Source organism: Lagenorhynchus albirostris, chromosome 10, assembly GCF_949774975.1.
Source record: "Lagenorhynchus albirostris chromosome 10, mLagAlb1.1, whole genome shotgun sequence".
Classification (NCBI taxonomy): domain Eukaryota; kingdom Metazoa; phylum Chordata; class Mammalia; order Artiodactyla; family Delphinidae; genus Lagenorhynchus; species Lagenorhynchus albirostris.
The window spans coordinates 53,656,727-53,675,672 of record NC_083104.1 but is presented as its reverse complement, the minus strand read 5'-3'; the positions used below and the strand labels follow the sequence as shown (position 1 = coordinate 53,675,672).

At 38.7% G+C, this 18,946-nt stretch overlaps 1 protein-coding gene across 2 annotated transcripts in view; it reads right to left on the bottom strand.

The window, feature by feature from the left end:
- Window positions 1-708: 708 nt before the first annotated feature.
- GADL1 (glutamate decarboxylase like 1) overlaps window positions 709-18,946 on the bottom strand; it is a 190,073-nt gene continuing 171,835 nt past the window's right edge. For both annotated transcript variants that reach the window (XM_060164089.1, XM_060164090.1), the window contains one exon: window positions 709-2,472. In XM_060164089.1, the coding sequence (XP_060020072.1) occupies window positions 2,299-2,472 (174 nt within the window). In that variant the 3' untranslated portion in view covers window positions 709-2,298. The remainder of the gene's footprint in view (window positions 2,473-18,946) is intronic.

The window sequence follows — 18,946 nt, the reverse complement described above, 5'->3', positions numbered from 1 at the left end:
GCCATTGAGCAAGGAACTGTCATCTTTCAAAAAAAAGGCCCAACAGGAGCAGAGCTCAGGCTATTGAGTCTCCCATGACCTGCCTTGTAGATGAAGAAAGACTGAACAAGAGGCAAATCCATACTTGGCTATTAACTGTTTTTTCCACCTTATTCCAGGTGTTAACTAAAAAACAGACCACTTCCAACCTACTGTCTCAATTATTTAACTAAAATGTCAACAGAGCCCAAATTACTTCTAAAATGTATTGGTACCAAATGAACTAATTTACAAAACAGAAACAGACTCACAGACTTAGAAAACAAACTTAAGGTTAACAAAGGGGAAATGTAGTAGAAGGGATAAGTTAGGAGGTTGAGATTAACATGTACACATTAACATATATAAAATAGATAATCAACAAGGACCTGCTGTATAGCACAGGGAACTCTACTCAACACTGTAATAACCTATATGGGAAAGAATATGAAAAAGAAAAGATATATGTATATGTATAACTGAATCAAGCTGCTGTACACTGACAACAAACACAACATTGTCAATCAACTCTACTCCAATATAAAATAAAAATTAAAAAAAAGATTTTAACACTTAAAAATATTAAAAAATAAAATAAAATGACTGTGTTACTTACAAAATAAATAAATAAAATGTATTGGTACAATCCAGTAAAGGGGGGTGACAGGAAGAGAAAAGCCAAACACGGTGTGCTCACATTGCTTTTTATTTCATTAAACCCAAATTACTGCAAACATCAATTTCAGAACATTTTAGGAAGACATTAAAACAAAAAGGCAACAAGAAATGCAATACACACACACAAACACCTATCACCAGAGACTGAAGTAATTCAGAGAAAGATTAAAATATTCTTTGACTGATGGAGATATTGAGAAATGACACACCCTAAAATGAGAATATGGAATAAAAGCAAATAGTACACATCTGCTTTTTAAGTCTTCACAATTTAAGTAAGTTAGGGAAGGCATACAAAATGGTTATTGAATATGCTACGTCTAATACTTGAACAATCTGCAATCATGTGCCTTCCAAATCACAGCTCTAATTAGATTCATAATTATACTTTGTTGAACTCTGCACCCACACCTCTGAATTCTGTTTATTTCTTAGTCAAAGAAAATTCTGCTATAAATCTAGGACCAGGATTAGATAGAATTACAATTATCCATTCCCAGGAGAAATGGAGGAGGTGTTTGCCCTGAAAGACCTCTAATTCTCAGATTCTCTGCCCAATATAAATCACTTAATAGTCTACACTGACATTTCAAAGCTTGCGAAAGGGAGTGTTGTATAACCCTGGACTTCATTCTGGTTCTTTCCTACAAGCAGAGAACAAGATAAAAAAAGGGCCCCTCAAGCTTAAAGAGGTACCTAATTAGAGACATATATGCCTAACGTCTACTCCCAATTAATGACACGAATGATTTTGGGAAGTGAATTAGGACTATTGCTTTGATTAAAAGGACTACACTACAAAGTGTTTGTCTTTTATCCTTATCTCTAATTTAGATAATTTATAATAGATTATGGCTAATTTTAACTTTTGAGAATAAACATTTAGTCTGCATAAAAGATACTTTTTATAAAGTAACCATCTTATATAGTTTCTCTTTTAAAAAACACTTTTGATACACTTCTGATGACCCTAAACATTTGTGCTACAGATGCCACAGCTGCATTTTCAGAGACCGACTCAGGAACCACTGAAATATTAGATATCCTTTTGCTGGCAACACATAAGAGTGCTTATTCTGTCAATTCAAAGTTGTGCTAAACTACTGGTTCTCAGATTTTAACTTGCCTCAGAATCACATGGAAGGCTCCTTAAAATTCAGAATACCCAGACCACCCCCAGAGTTTCTGATTCAGTAGGTCTGGCACGGGGCTGAGAACCTGCATTTCTAACATGTTTCCAGGTGCTGCTGGGATGTAGGGATCACACTGTGAGAACCACTGCTTTAACCCATTAATTTCGATGTTCTTTCAAGAGAAATGAAAGCTTAGAATCCAGAGCCCACGTAGTACTCACTAAACTCTCTCCCAGGCTCTGCCCCAGGGATCATCCGTGAGAAAATCCTTCATTGCAGCAGTAGCACCCAGGCAGCTAAAGAGTCCTTAACACTACTTGCTTAGCATTTTGGTTTTGCTGGGCAAGGATGTGGCATGTTTCCTATTTCTCATTTCCTATAGGCTGCAATCTCCTATGTGCCCCCAGATGCCCTGGATCTGTAACCCTCCAGGGCAGGACCTGTGCCTCTGGGGGATCAAAAACCATAGCTACATGTCCCTACCCAGAAGGTCTATCTCATCCAGGAGGAAGTCCATGTCCTCCCGTCTGACTTGAGGGCTGATCAGCACCTGCCGGAAGAAGTTGACCTTCCCCCGGTGGGGCTGGTAGCCCAGCATGAGGCTCCCCTTCTTCATCATCCGCTCCTTAATGGCCGGGGCCACCTGCATGGGAGAGGAGGGAGGCGGTGAAAGACCAGAACACTGAGGCATCATGATTGCATTGTACCCAGTCATTGGCTACTCATAGGGCAGCCACTGGTGTGGATGCCATTCTCACACACACAAAGTTGACATTAATAATAATCACCTGCTGAGAACTTATGGCATATGAGTACTGATTCAAGTGCCTTAGATAGATGAATTCACTTAATCTTCACAATAACTCCACAAGGGAGATATTATTAATATACCCTTTCCAGATGAGGAAACTGAGGTGCACAGAGATTAGATAAATAGCCTGAGGTCCTGCATTTGGTAAGTGGGAGAGCTGAGATTTGAAAGCAGGCAGTCTCACCCAAGCCCATGCTCAGAAACTTAAATCACGATGCAGTGATGCCACATTAAAATCAAACCAGGTGTTTGTTCTCAGGGGTCACAGTCTCAAAAGTGTCAAATGTTACGTTCCCAAATTTGTTGGAACTAAAAAATACTCCAGTTCAGGCAATTCGAATAAAGAAGATTAGTCAGAAATGGATAAAAAGCACAAAAAATAACAGCCATGCCTTGACAGTCTACCAAAGAAAACACTAAAACAGGTATTATGTGCAGTTATATTTTGCAGACTATCAGTTTATTAGTTTATTAATAGAACATATTGGTTTATTAACAGGAAATATAACCACCGTGTCACTTATTAAGAGGCGTACAGTTGGTAATAAAATTAGTAAGTCCGTATTTTAAGGATTTCTGGTGAACACGGGAAGAATGGGCCCTGAGAGTCCAAGTGCACACATTTTTCTAATTTTCCACTTCCATTTTCATTTTAACTCTTTCACAGTTGCTGAGCATATCCTCAGTGAATATGGGCAAAGAGAACAGAATGAGTGTCTGTCCTCTCCTGTCAGGAAGAGGAGACGTAGCTAGTCCAGAGGGAGAAACGCATACTTAAATAAAACCAGGCACAACGTGGTATAAGATGCCTTAGATGAGGGGCATAAATCTTGGTTCCCGGGAGCCCTTCTCAGAGTGTGACCACCCCACACCACTCTGGTTTGAAACACATCTATGATTTGTCAGATACTTCCCTAAACACAAGCCAAAGTACTTCACCCAGCTCTCAACAAAATGATCTATTCCAAGCTTATGGGAGGATCAATGCTTCAGACCTCTGGAGATATATGTTGGACTCAACCAGAGCCTTCTTAAGCAATGTCCAAGGGTCATTTTAGCTAAATACTTTTTTCATAATGTGCTCATTTTAGAACTTAAATCTTGTAAAACATGAACTATTACTGTGCTTACAACAGCAAAAACGAAGACTTACTCAGCACAGTCACACTGTCATTCTAGCGAAGGACTGGACGTCTCTCACAGTAAAAGGAACATAGGGCTTCCCTGGTGGCACAGTGGTTGGGAGTCGGCCTGCCGATGCAGGGGACACGGGTTCATGCCCCGGTCCGGGAAGATCCCACATGCCGCGGAGTGGCTGGGCCCGTGAGCCATGGCCGCTGGGCCTGCGCGTCCGGAGCCTGTGCTCCGCAACGGGAGAGGCTGCAGTGGTGAGAGGCCCACGTACCGCAAAAAAAAAAAGAAAAAAAAAAAAAAGAACATAAAAAGAAAATATAAAAGCTTTAATGAAAAATAAATGTAGAAAAAGAAGATGAAGTCAGAGGTCAAGTTACTGAAAAAATAGAGACCATCAGGTTCTATAAATGTCTGGGAATGTGTCACAAATTTTATTCTGAGCTTTTTAGATTAGGAAAACAGGGTTAAATCAACACCACCTCCATTCTCTTTGCAAAACTTAGCGACAAAATCCAGTGGATACTGAAGCTGGAAGCTGGTAGGTAACTGTGTATGCTTATGCATGTCCATTTGAAACCCTTCAATTTGTATGCTCTTAGCATCAGTTTTCTTCCAAAGCTGTCTATGCAAGTACTATTTCTTTTAGAATTATAAAATCTAGTAAATAATACTAAGCAAAGGAAAAGTTAAAAGGATTGAGTGTTTTCCATAAAAACGAAGTTGAATCCTTTGGAAAGACCAGATAAAGGAGGCGAGGGGCTGCCAGAATTTACTGCCATCAAGTTAGGTGTGATGGGAGAACTGTAAAAGCTTTAAAACAAAGTCTTGAGAGTCCAGGCCAAATCTGCCCACAGGTGGCTGCCTAGGTTCTGAGCACGTTTTCCATTGAAAAAAACCTGAGCTGGAAAGGACAGATGATTCCTCAAGAGTATAAGTTTATGTAAGAACCATAGACGCCCTCAGAGCATCAGAACCCTGCTCAAGAAAAGCCTCATTTGCTCTTGGAGATCCTCACTTGATGGAAAAAAAAAAAAAACCTTTCCATCAAAAGATGGGAAAATTAAAATGCACATAGATGTGTTTTAAGTTAAAATATTTAAGTTACGTATGCATCACATATTTTTCTAGGATTATTTGCTTTAACTTGATCAATCCTCATCCCCTTAGGTAGGTGGGCTTCTAGTGCATATGTGGGTATGAATGCATGTATATGTGCATGTGTGTATGTGTGGATATGTGCATTTGTGTGTGTACATGTGTTTGTGTGGTGTGTATGTATGTGCATGTGTGGGTGTATGTGTGCATGTGTGTGCACAATCACATGTAATTTAAACTTCTAACCCCCCATTTGTCATTTACTGCTCTTAAAATCCTCCTAGTCAGAGGGCAATGCAGAACTGTGGGCTGACTTAGGCTCATGACAAAGGTACATTTATTTTTAATTCCAAGAGCGAGTGGGCTCTTGCATGTAACCTGTAGGTGTGAGAGTAGGTATGAGAAGGCATGGCCCACAGTGCCCACGCTAATCAATGCCAGGAAGATCTGGTCCATGTGGGGCAAATGTCTACCCAGGAGAGTCACAGACTATCAATTTTAGAGCTTACAGCTTGTGGTTCTGTAGACTGTTTTTAAAATAAAAATTCCCTTCGTATTTATCTCCATCTTCCTCTAGGTAGTACCCAGGGTTTAATCCGCTCTGGCTTATAGCAAATTTTAAATTTAAAACAGGCATGTTCTTGGCTCAAACCTAATTTGCATTATCTATTCCTATTTATTTTTCCTCTATTTTTCTTTCCCAAATGATAATTTATGCTTTACCTTTGGAGAGCAGTAGAATTTTGATTGCAGCTCCTAATGTGGCTCACAGGAGGCGCTTATCAAAATGAATGTCAGGTTTGCATTTCTTGTTAGCAAACCAAAAACATCTCCTAATGTGAGCAAGAAAGATAAAACTAAGAGGCACTCAGATGTGTTAATATAAAGATATTTTTGATCTTTAAATTCTTGCTCTTTGTAAGGCATAAAAATTTGCTTCCATGGGCAGAACACCTGGCATCAGAACCAAACTTCTAAACTAAATTTTGTCACTGACTTTCAAAAATTATAAAGAAATGACTAAATATCTGTGCGATTCAGAGAACCAGCTAAGTAAGGGTTTGGCAGTACAACACACATCTTATTTTCGTACCCATGAATATAAGCTTAATTCCTAGAGGTAATTAATTACTCCTGGCCAAGAGGGGAAAACCTCCTTTGTTTAAATACTTCATGGGGAAAGCAAGCTGTAAGCAACACCAACATCGTTCATTAAATCTGCCACAAATTATAATTGTAGTAGTAGTGGTTGTTGTTAATATTTTACCAGCTCTTTAACATTTGCAATGTGCTTTTCATGTCTCTGATTCTCATAAACCCAAATTAAAGCTTATTTGAAAAGAATCCACATTTTTGCAATTTAGGGACCAGAATGTTCTCGTGACTAGCCAGCTTGTCACCTTTGCACATTAAAAAAAAAAAAAAAAACCACTTCCTATTTATAAAGCTTCAGGCATAATCCAATTCTTGGCAACTAGGATATTCTTTTGCTGATCACAGCAGAGAAACAGTCCTAATCCGACAAGATGGAATACTCACAAGGGAAAGAAAATATGCGCAAACTAAATGTAAATATCTGAATATCGCCCCTAAAGGGAGCACGCAAGGAGGAAAGCAATTTAGCAGGAGTGAGAGTGCTTTCCAGCTCTCAATTATTTTACTGCTGGTTTCTCCCCCAAATTGTAAATCAAATTCTTTTCTCCTGCCTCAGTGCTCTGGTCCCTGCATCTTAAGTGGAGGAAGATCCTGACATTTCTATTTGGTTGCACAGGAACTTAATCGACACATTTCTGTAGGGTTGCTGTTTCCCCCCTTAAATTATGTTTCAGCAATGATTTAGCCATTTAAACAGAATGTTGTTGCCACACCCCTGCTGCATAAACAGCATTTGGTATTTAAAAGTTGCTTAAACCCAAGGAAAAGAAAAAAACAACTCTCTCATTCTGGCCAAGTACAGTAATTTGGTAACAGATAACTGACCAGATGTCACCAGAGCCTTTTATTAAAATAAAATCGTCATGTCTGTAAAATGACATTTCTTCTTAAAAATGTGTAACTTATTTAATGTTAAACAACACATTTTTTTTCAATATACAAAGTGTTTCTCAAACTCTCTGTAAGGAAGTTTATTTTTTCCAGTCCATTACATACTTTTGTGAAATACAATAAAAGTGAATAACTAAATGAAAATTAATTACTAAATTAAAATGAAATAAAAAAGACATAAAAACAAGGTCCTACTGTATGGCACAGGAACTATATTCAATATCCTGTGATAAACCATAATGGAAAAGAATATGTGTGTGTGTGTGTGTGTGTGTGTGTGTGTGTGTGTATAACTGAGTCACTCTGCTGTATAGCAGAAATTTAAAAAACATTGTAAATCAACTATACTTCAATAAAATTAATTTAAAAAGATTTTTAAAAAGAAAGTAAGAAGGTAAAAGGAAGACATAATAAGTACAAGCTAAATTAGTGTGTTTTTTTTTTTTAATCAACAGTAAACTTACTGTTGTTATAAAAGCTTCTAAACAGTAACTCTGGGTTCCCATGTTTTTCATATGGCAGACACCCAGTTCATGGATCTGCAGGGTGCTGGAGACCACATTTTGAGGATTGCTGCTCTGTTTTAACTCCCTTGTCTCCTTGGGGGTGTATATAATTTTAGTTATGAATGTTGGTGTTATTTTTCATACTTACTTCTGCATACTGGCATAATCTCCATACCATTTTGAATCGTGTTTTTGTTTTTCACTAAACCACTGTGCCACAGTTTACCTAAACATGTCCCACTTGTTAAGTCTTGGAACTGCTTCCAATGGCACTTCAGTGAAACCATGAACCCAATCATGAAAACTCTAAATCACTTCTTCGAAGTCTAGTTCAGAGATGATAAATGTCTCAAAATCTCCTAGACATTAGGATCTTTATACAACTTTTTCCATCAGATGCTCTAAGGGTGAAATAGCCACATTTTCACCTGCAAAATATGGGGCAGCACAACACCCAGCATGACTGAGAAGATAAGCCCGTAATTAAAGGAAGTGATCCTTTTAAGCAAATATGAGGGGCAAAGACTACATACACTTCTACTGTGACTCTAGATAGCAGAATCATTCAGAGCTTCTAATAAACCCAGCAAGATGTGTGTTTTGCTAAATTCTCCCCTAAATTGATGTTCTTCAAACTCCAGATTTTAGAGCTGTTTTCTCAATTTCAATTTAATTAAATCTTCATTCTGTAATCTTTAAGGAAGCAAAGATTTTTTAAGGAGTAGGAGGCTAAACTCATAATAATTTGCACATCTTGTGGGGAGAGCATGGAGTGGGCAGGCAGACTAATAAACTGAAGAATAAATTAGAGTTTTATTGTAATTAATAAAACTTTTTCTAAGATTATTTTGCCTAAAGGAGAGTTAGTTGTATCAAATGCAGAAAATTATCTACAATATTTTTTCTCTCTATAAAAGTCACTTGAAAGAGTTTTTAATTTCCTTATATTTACACTAAACTTCATACATCTTTGGCACCTTCTGTATTTCCCAGAACAGAGTTTATAGCCATACCAAAGCTACTCATTGCAATACATGGTTAAGCAAATAAACACTGAGAAAGCAATATAGTGGGGGCTGATTCAGCTGCTATGTTGAATGTTATTTGCTCTAGCTCTAGTTTGGTAAGCTTATTTTTTTTCTGTAAAATGCCAGACAGTAAATATTTTAGGCTTTGTAAGTCATACAAGCTCTGCTGCAAATACTCAACTATGCCACTGTAGCATGAAAGCAGTCCTAGACAATATATAAACAAATGAGCATGGCTATTTAGGGACTTTATTTAGGAACAATGGAATTTAATATTCAATATCATATGATTTTCACATGTCACAAAATATTAACTGCTTTTCATTATTTTTCAACCTCTTAAAAATATTAAGCCCATTTGTAGCTCCTAGGCTGTACATAAATAGGTGATAAGCTAGATTTGGCTTTAGACATAATGTACTAACTCCTTGGTCAAAATGGAAAAAAATACATTACGATATATAAAATCTACCCCTTAGAAGGAAAAAGTGCATGAATATTAGGTTCACTGGGCTTCTTTCAGAAACTCTGAATTGGGCCAGGAAATGAAGAAGCTCTTCCTGTCTCTTCTTCTCCAGCAGAGCATGAAACCAGAGGCACAGATGGGTGGGCAGGGTTGCCACAACGTATTTCTTCCAGAACAATTATTCTTGAACCATCACAACAAGTAGCTTGTTTTATATTGTCTTCCCAAATAATCTGGGTTCCAAATAAGCCCCATGTTCCATGTTAACTTGAGGTGGGTTCTTCTGAGTAGGATATTAAAATCTAGCTCATGAAAAGAGTTGGCAGGAAATGTCCACACTTGGTACCTGGCACCCAGCACAAGACTCTTTCTGAGACTTATAACAAGGTATGTAACTCCTTTCCCCATTTAAGTCATTTTTTTTTTCTATAGTTTGGGGACATCTCAGATTTGCTGAGCCCAGATAGAGATGCAGTGATGATCAAGGTGAGGGCCAGAATTCAGGGCATGAATAGCAGCAACGGCCAGGATTTAAATGGAAGAATTCCAGTCCAAGAGAAGAATTAGCAAGACTAAACCAGTCAGAGAACTTAAGTGGGCTTTCCAGGGGCCTTCCTTCTTCTGAGAAAAGTGCAGACTAGCACAGTGACAATCTAGGAAGCAAACGAGGCTTTCCCAGTGCATATAAGCTGAAGGCCAATCAATCATCAGAGAAAAGATACCCTGGAGAGATTCCCCAGGCATTCCTGAATGCCCAATTTTGCAGTTATAGAAAATAAGATGTGAGAAAGCCTGTAAATCCTTTATTTGTTCATTACTTTCTCTGGTATTTATCTCCATAACTAAAGCATCATGATGGTCCTTGCATGAGCCAGTGAATGGAAGGTCATCATAACACTGATACTGGATCACAGTCTAAACACAGATTTTCATCTCTTATTTTCCTTTTGGCTTCAATTAAAAAAAGATATCCTCTCCAGTGGATAAGTGCATTCCATCAATTTCTGACTATGAAAAGAGCTCAGACATATAAGAACTTCCCAAAACTTAAATGAACATTTTTATCTTGATTTCTTCTACCTGTACATAAGAACCAGATAACTTGATTTCTTCTGACTGTACATAAGAACTGACTTTTCTAAATTTTAAAATTTGTATGGAAACACAAAAGACCCCAAATAGCCAAAGCAATCCTGAGAAAGAAAAACAGAGCTGAGCTGGAGGAATCAGGCTCCCTGACTTCAGACTATACTACGAAGCTACACTAATCAAAACAGCATGATAGTAGTGCAAAAACAGAAATATAGCTCAATGGACAGGATAGAAAGACCAGAAATAAACCCACAGACCTATGATCAATTAATTTATGACAAAAAAGGCAAGAATACACAATGGAGAAAAACAGTCTCTTCAATAAGTGGTTCTGGGAAAACTGGACAGCTACATGTAAAATAATGAAATTAGAACATTCTCTAACACAATACACAAAAATAAACTCAAAATGGATCAAAGACCTAAATGTAAGGCTGGACATTATAAAACTCTTAGAGGAAAACATAGGCAGAACCCTCTTTGACATAAATCACAACAATATCTTTTTGATCCACCTCCTAGAGTAATGAAAATAAAAACAAACTAATGGGACCTAATTAAACTTAAAAACTTTTGCACAGCAAAGGAAACCATAAACCATGAGAAGAGGCATCCTACAGAATGGAAGAAAATATTTTCAAATGAAGCGACCTACAAGGGATTAATTTCCAAAATATAAAAACACCACATGCAGTTCCATGTCAAGAAAACAAACCACCCAATCAAAAAATGGTCAGATCTAAATAGACATTTCTCCAAAGAAGACATACAGATGTCCAAAAAAGCATATGAAAAGATGCTCAACATCAATAATTATCAGAGAAATGCAAATCAAAACTACAATGAGGTATCACCTCACAGTAGTCAGAATGGCCATAATCAAAAGTCTACTAACAATAAATGCTGGAGAGGTTGTGAAGAAAAAGAGAACCCTCTTACACTGTAAATTGAGAGTGAGAGTGTAAATTGGTACAACCACTATGGAGAACAGTAATCCCACTCCTGGGCATTTATCTGGAGAAAACTCCAATTCAAAAAGATACATGCATCCTTATGTTCATAACAGCACTACTTAACAATAGTCAAAACATGGAAGCAACCTAAATGACCATCAGCAGAGGAATGGATAAAGAAGATGTGGTACATATATACAATGGAATATGACTCAGCCAAAAAAAGAATGAAATAGTGCCACTTGTAGCAACATGGATGGACCTAGATATTATCTTACTAACTGAAGTCAGACAGAGAAAGACAAATATCATATGATATCACTTCCATGTGGAATCTAAAAAAAATGATATAAATGAACTTATTTACAAAACAGAAACAGACTCACAAATATCAAAAACAAATTTATGGTTACCAAAGGGGAAACAAATTTATGGAGCGGAGGGATAAATTAGGAGCTTGGGATTAACATACACACACTACTATATATAAAATAGATAACCAACTGTAACTACTACTGTAGAACTCTACTCAATATTCTGTAATAACCTATATGGGTAAAGAATCTGAAAAAGAATATATGTGTGTGTGTGTGTGTGTGTGTGTGTGTGTGTGTGTATATATACATATATTTGTATGTATAACTGAATCAATTTTCTGTACACCTGAAAACTAACACAACATTGTAAATCGACTATACTCCAATAAAATTTTTTAAAAAAAGATATTTTCATTTTCACAGGTTTAACGTATTTCTGCTGTTTGGATATATGTGAAATTATAAATTAAGGAAAAATGAACACTATTGTAACAGTGAAACTTCCCATCAAAGAAAAAAAAAAGAATTGGCTTTTCCTTTACACATGCAATTCAGAACATATAGAAATGGGTTTTGAATTCAGCTAAATATATATCCTCCCATTTGTAACCTCTGTGTTACACAGGGAGGTTGTTGCTAAATGAACAGCTATTGAAAGAAAACATTTCCTGATGGTCTAAACATGATATAGTCCAAAGGGGAAAGTGATTTTTTAGTCTTATAAAAAAAGTTCTTTGTGGTAATGGTTAGCTTTACATCCTTAAAATGTAGTAAATGGAATCTCTCACCCGATACTAAAGAAACAGTTGCTACCTCACAATACAGAAACAGTTCCCTTGTATTTCCAAACACTTTAGAGTAATTTGCCCCAAACATGACATTCTATATAGAATAGGCATTTGCCCTCCTAACACAGTTTGCTTTTGTCTAAAATTGTTCTGAGCTCACAGCCCTAAACAGCAGAAATTTTGCTTATGGCTGATCACAGGCAGTTTCCACCCCCATCAAGGAAGAAACCAGTATCTGCCAGAACAACATTAAAGCACTTCCACATTTCTAAGAGCATTTCTGACTCAAAGAAGGAAAACTGTGATACTGTAGTGTGGATACGTGACCACTGGACTATAAACTCTGTTCAAAGCTAGGTCTTCACCTTATTTTTCTTTATATCCCTCAGAACCTAATGTAAAGCCTTGCCAGGCACTTGTCAAAACTCACAGAACTGTGCACCTTGAAAGGTAAACTTTACGTGTGTGTAAATTAAGAAATGAATAAATTAATTAACTTAAAAAAAACAGAGATTCTGAGAGGGCCATGTAGATCATGAGAGGGCCATGTGAGATCATGCAAGTATCTTCAGCTCCTAGTGCCCCAGTTTCCTTATCTCTAGGCAAGAGATAATAATAATAATAGTACAGATCTCTTCCTAAGATTGATAAAATATGGAATGTGATATTGTGGGTGAAGTGTGTAATGCTGTGAACAGACAGTCCATGATGGAGATTAATACTCTTACTCAAGAAGAATCTAGAAATACAAATCAAAACTACAATGAGGTACCACCTCACACCAGTCAGAATGGCCATCATCAAAAAGTCTACAAATAACAAATGCTGGAGACGGTGTGGAGAAAAGGAACCCTCCCACACAGTTGGTGGGAATGTAAATTGGTACAGCCATTATGGAGAACAGTATGGAGGTTCCTTAAAAAACGACAAATAGAGCTACCAATTGATCCAGCAATCCTACTACTGGCCATATATCCAGATAAAACTGTAATTCAAAAAGATACATGCACCCCTATGTTCATAGCAGCACTACTCACAATAGCCAAGACATGGAAGCAACCTAAATGTCCACTGACAGATGAATGGATAAAGAAAATGTGGTACCTATATACAATGGAATACTACTCACCCACAAAAAAAGAACAAAATAATGCCATTTGCAGCAACAATGGATGCAATTAGAGATTATCATAATAAGTGAAGTAAGTCAGACAAAGACAAATATCATATGATATCACTTATATGTAGAATCTAAAATATGACACAAATGAACCTATATATGAAACAGAAACAGAATCACAGACATGGAGAACAGACTGGTCGTTGCCAATGGGGAGAGGGTTGGAGGAGGGATGGAGTGGGAGGTTAGGGTTAGCAGATATAAGCTTTTATGATAAACCATAATGGAAAAGAATATATAAAAAAATAATGTGTATATATAGATATATGTATACATATGTATAACTGAATCACTTTGCTGTACAGCAGAAATTAACACAGCATTGTAAATCAACTATACGTCAATAAAAAATATTAAAACTGAAAAAAAAGAAGAGTCTAGAGAACAAAATCTGGAAAGGAAATGGAGCATGAATTGCAATGTTTCCTTCTAGTTCTACCACTCATTGCATGTCCTTTAGCAAATCACTTGAGTTCTCTGTAGGTCTGAAAATGAGAAGGGTCATGTTGACCACTCTTAGATGCAAAGGATAAAGGTATTTTGGACATGGTGGCACTTGAAGCTTTTCTTCATGGTGGGCAGTGGAGACTAATGGAAACTGTACGGTCTGAGGTTTTTTTGGAGGCTTTGCAGCACATAAGATCAAATATACTGGGGCTTCCCTGGTGGCGCAGTGGTTAAGAATCCACCTGCTAATGCAGGGGACACGGGTTCAATCCCTGGGCCAGAAAGATCCCACATGTCGCAAAGCAACTAAGCCCGTGCACCACAACTACTGAACTTGAGCTCTACAGCCCGCTAGCCACAACTACTGAAGCCCACGTGCCACAACTACCGAAGCCCATGTGCCTAGAGCCCGTGCTCCGCAACAAGAGAAGCCATGGCAATGAGAAGCCTGCGCACCGCAATTAAGAGTAGCCCCCACTTGCCACAACTAGAGAAAGCCTGTGCGCGGCAGTGAAGACCCAATGCAGCCAAAAATAAATAAACGTATTTTAAAAAAAAGATCATATATACTGTAATAGGGAAAAACAAATCTGACTTTATATTAGATCTGTTCCTTTTGCTTTAACCTTTGTGCTCCGTTGCCTATGCTTAGTAATGCTGGCTCTGCACCTTTTGTAAAAGAATGTTGCATATAGCCTGAAATATACAGGATAGCCCATTCTCAAGTCTCTGATCTTTAAGAGTCCATTCATATAAAGATAAAAAGTTGCAGAACAGAGAATAACATGTGTTTTGTTGGAGGTTTACAGGAGCATCATGACCTATGTGGACAGCTGCAAGAATGAAGGATTCTGGCACCAAGAAGTTTGCAACTAACCATGCCCCCCTCCCTCTAGTTTGCCTTTAAAAGTGCTTTGCTGAAACCCTTTGGGGAGTTTGGGGTTTTTTCGGCACGACCCACCCATCGCTTAGCATGGCCCTGCAATAAACATTTTCTCTGCTCCAAACTCCGACGTTTTGGTTGTTTGGCCTCAATGTGTGTCGGGCACGGGAACTTGCATTCAGTAACAATATCACCGTACTTATTAAATAGAATTCACACATAATTATAGAAGATTTCAGTTGAGTTGTGATTGACTAAGTTAACATAAGGTTCATTATCTGTGATTTTGCAGTTTTCCTTTTGTATTTTGGAGCCATCTTTCAAAGTTAGCAAGTATTTTTATATGCCCCAATTCAATTCTTATACCCCACCCCATGCTTATTTTGCCTGATGACTAAATAAACTAGCTCTATGCACATATGAGTGGCCAAATATCCACTGTCCTCAGGACAGACTCGACTTATACCTGTAATTATCACAGCACTCCTTTTCACTGTTATAAGTGTCCCAATTCAGAGGCAAGGTTATATGGTTTAGACTAACCATAAATGGACCAAGACACTAGTTTACTGACTAGGGACACAATTCCTGAGATTCTGTGACTCTGGACAAGAACTTTGGACTTAGGACTATGACTCCTGTGGGACTCATAGTCCTCTCTTATGAAAAACTGATAATCCCTTGTAGGACTGTCATGTGGACTAAATGAAATAATATAGATAAAAACACCAAGCATAGGGGCTTCCCTGGTGGCACAGTGGTTAAGAATCTGCCTGCCAGTGCAGGGGACACGGGTTTGAGCCCTGGTCCGGGAAGATCCCACATGCTGCCAAGAAAGTAAGCCCGCAAGTTGTGGCTCTAAAGCCCACGAGCCACAACTACTGAGCCAGCGTGCCACGAGTACTGAAGCCTGAGCGCCTAGAGCCCATGCTCTGCAACAAGAGAAGCCATCGCAATGAGAAGTCCGCACACTGCAATGAAGAATAGCCCCTGCTTGCCGCAACTAGAGAAAGCCCGCACGCAGCTACGAAGACCCAATGCAGCCAAAAATAACTAAATAAAATAAATAAATTTATTTTAAAAAAACAAGCATAGCGTTGGCATCTGCTAGGCACTCAATAATATGAACTAGTATTATTAATTTCTTAAAATGAATTGGCTTTTAATCAACTTACATTCACACCTGGTCTTTTATTACTCTATTTCATTATCTCTTGAGACACAAGCATTTGAAAGTGTTGTGAAAACATGACTTGTAATTTATTCTTTCTCCCCAAAGCATCTAAACTGTATTAAATAATTCTGAGAGGTTGTGAGTTAGCAGTTTTAGAAATTAAATCTTACACCTCATGTATGCTGCTTCTATATTAATCTTCTATTTATGTTCTAGGTTTTTTCCAAATCAGACAAAAATTAACAAAGCAAACTTTTTCTTTCTTTAAAAAGTAAAACAGTTGTTGATTATCTTGGCCATTTGATGGTGGGGAGAGAAGTTTCCTTGAAATGTACTGTGGGCAGGGATGAGTTTCTATTGTATTCTAGAAATTTCTATGTGTTGTGTAATTTTGCATACAGAATATCTTGCATACAGAAATATTTTCTAAGTAATGAAGTTACTTCTTCTTTGGACATGTGAAAAGTTCACATATAATGAAAAGGTCATTTGTCCCCATATTCATGAGCTTGTATCCAAAACTTTAGTCTCTGTGTTGTCCTGCCACGTACATTTTTATCAAAGGAAGATCAAGGTGCTTCCCAAATGTGCCTGACAATACACGGCACCTGGTTCCAGACCCAAATCCACAGCAGCTGAATCTGAACTTCGATGGGACAGCCCATTGGTCTGTATGTTTACTGACCAGGCACTCAAGTTCTTGCTATCATGATGCAAGTTTGGGAACCTGGACCATGGCAGTCCTTTAACTAGGACTTTGGAGACATATGGTGTGCTAGGAGGTGAGAGGTGTTGGACAGGAAAAAACAATTTTGAGAGAGGAAGGAGGTGAGATTGGGAATCTCCCATTCCTGAATTGCTTATGTTGATTTCATAATAAACGAGTGACCTTCAAAGAAGCTGTTAGCCAACTTTTCTGTTAATCATAAAACATGAAAAAGTATTCAAAACACTGAATTACGGCCCAGGAAACAATGAAACTCTTCATACTGAATGCTTAAAGAATCAATTTTCCTCTCTCGATATATCTCCTGCCATTCCTTACCTGCTCAATTCTTCTCCTACTCCTTTGCCCTCACTCTTTTCCCTTGACGTCTCCCCCTCTACAATTTAGAGGTGAGCTGCACTGGTGTGCCTCCCAAGCTTACATTATGTAAAATCGGTGGTCCAGAGCCCATGATCATTTGCGTCTAAGAGATCATTTCAGCTTGGCAGACATGGAGAAACAGGCCACACTCGGGGCATACCTTTTTTCAAATATGGATTTTTACCCTTATTTTCCTCTGGAGTATATCTCAAAATCAGCACAACATTAAAAAGTGCTCCACTTTAAAAGCACTGCCCTGTCTATATGCCTCCCAATACAAATGAGCAAAGCCACAGAAACAAAGAGGTCAGACCTCCAGGAAGAATGAAAAACACAGCTTCACATGCGGTGTTTGTAACGTAGAAATGACAATGACGGCAATTCCAGTAAACCTAATGTCAGTCATACATTCAAGGCAGCCAGAATGAACAGTCATAAAAGGAAACCAAACTGAACTGAAAGCTTTAGCTGGAGAATGGACACAATAAATGTTCTACACACTCTATAAAGTAAAACCTTAATACTCAGTGGTGTCACATGAGCTCACAGCTCCTCAGTAACTGTTGTGGGCCAACCCCCAAACGTTAGCCCATGCTGCGAGATCCCTGTATTGTCCCTTAAGATGGCAAGTTATTCGGTAATGCTCGGCCAAGGCTGGCACCACCTCCCGGGGGCATTTGGAAAGGAGTCCAGGCATTTTGGGTTATTGCAATGACAGCTGCGTGTTTCCTGCACTTGATGTGTGAGGTCAAGAGTGACAGATGCTTCACAATGGTTAGACACAACTTGCCCAAGGAAGAATGATGTTGCCCCAAATGCCAGTGATGCCCCTGCTGAGAAATGCTGATCAGGAGCCCTGTGGGCTCCAGGAACACCTTCTACACTTTGTCTTGACACCTCTGGGTCCTTTCAGTTCCTCCCACAAGTTACTGACCTTGCTTTGAGTCAGAACAGATGACTCAATTGATGGGTCAGCGAAGTAAATGGGACCCTTGAGAGCAAAAAATAGCATTTTGTTGTTTCCCTTAGATTCTTTTTTTTTTTTTTTTGCGGTACGTGGACCTCTCACTGTTGCGGCCTCTCCCGTTGCGGAGCACAGGCTCCGGACGCGCAGGCTAAGCGGCCGTGGCTCACGGGCCCAGCTGCTTCACGGCATGTGGGATCTTCCCGGACCGGGGCACGAACCCGCGTCCCCTGCATCGGCAGGCGGACTCTCAACCACTGCGCCACCAGGGAAGCCCTAGATTCTTTTTTTAATGTTTCATTTTAATTTCATTTTTTCCTAGCTTTATGAGATCTATTTGAGAAATAAGAATAGTATATATTTATAGTGTCCAGTGTGATGTTTTGATCTACACTTAAGTAACAAAATGCTTTAGCTTTGCACATACTGAGCAAATTAACAAAAGTGATTATACATTCTTCCTTATGGAGCTCCCTCAACACTGTTGAACCCAGTACTTAAAATTAGAAGTTGCTTTTGAAGCCACATACAAGCCCCTGTGTCCCTGACTTTTGAAGTAAAATGCTGACTCAAGAGTTATGATTGGGAATTGTGAAGAGGTAGAAACAGAGAACAGCTGTTGGGCTGGGGAAATGATGACAATTTAGACTATAAATCCATCACATAGCAGAATCACCTAACTCCCAGTTCCCTGAAAGATACAGATAAAGGCCTGACACACTCCTGAGTTGTTTGTACAGGAAGCAGACCCCCTGCAGGTGAAAACTGCTGACCACAAGCACATAGACCCTAGACTGGCTGAAACCAGAAGGTTGAAGATGCTGACTCCCAATTACCTCACCACCAGCCAATCAGAAGAATGTCCATCAGCGGATCACATCCTCTTTGAACCATTACTATAAAACTCCTCACTACCCCCTCCAGGGGTACACAGTTTTGAGGGCATTAGCCCGCTGTGGCCCCCCTTTGCCTGGCAAAGCAATAAATCTATTCTTTTCTACTTCACCCAAAACTCTGTCTCCAAGATTTAATCCAGTGCTGGTGTACACCGGCCGAATGTCAGCAATACTTTTTCCTTAAAGTCATGGAAAAAGTGTTGGCTGCAGGGTCCTGCCCCTGGAAAGAGGGGCTGCCACAGAGGCAAGA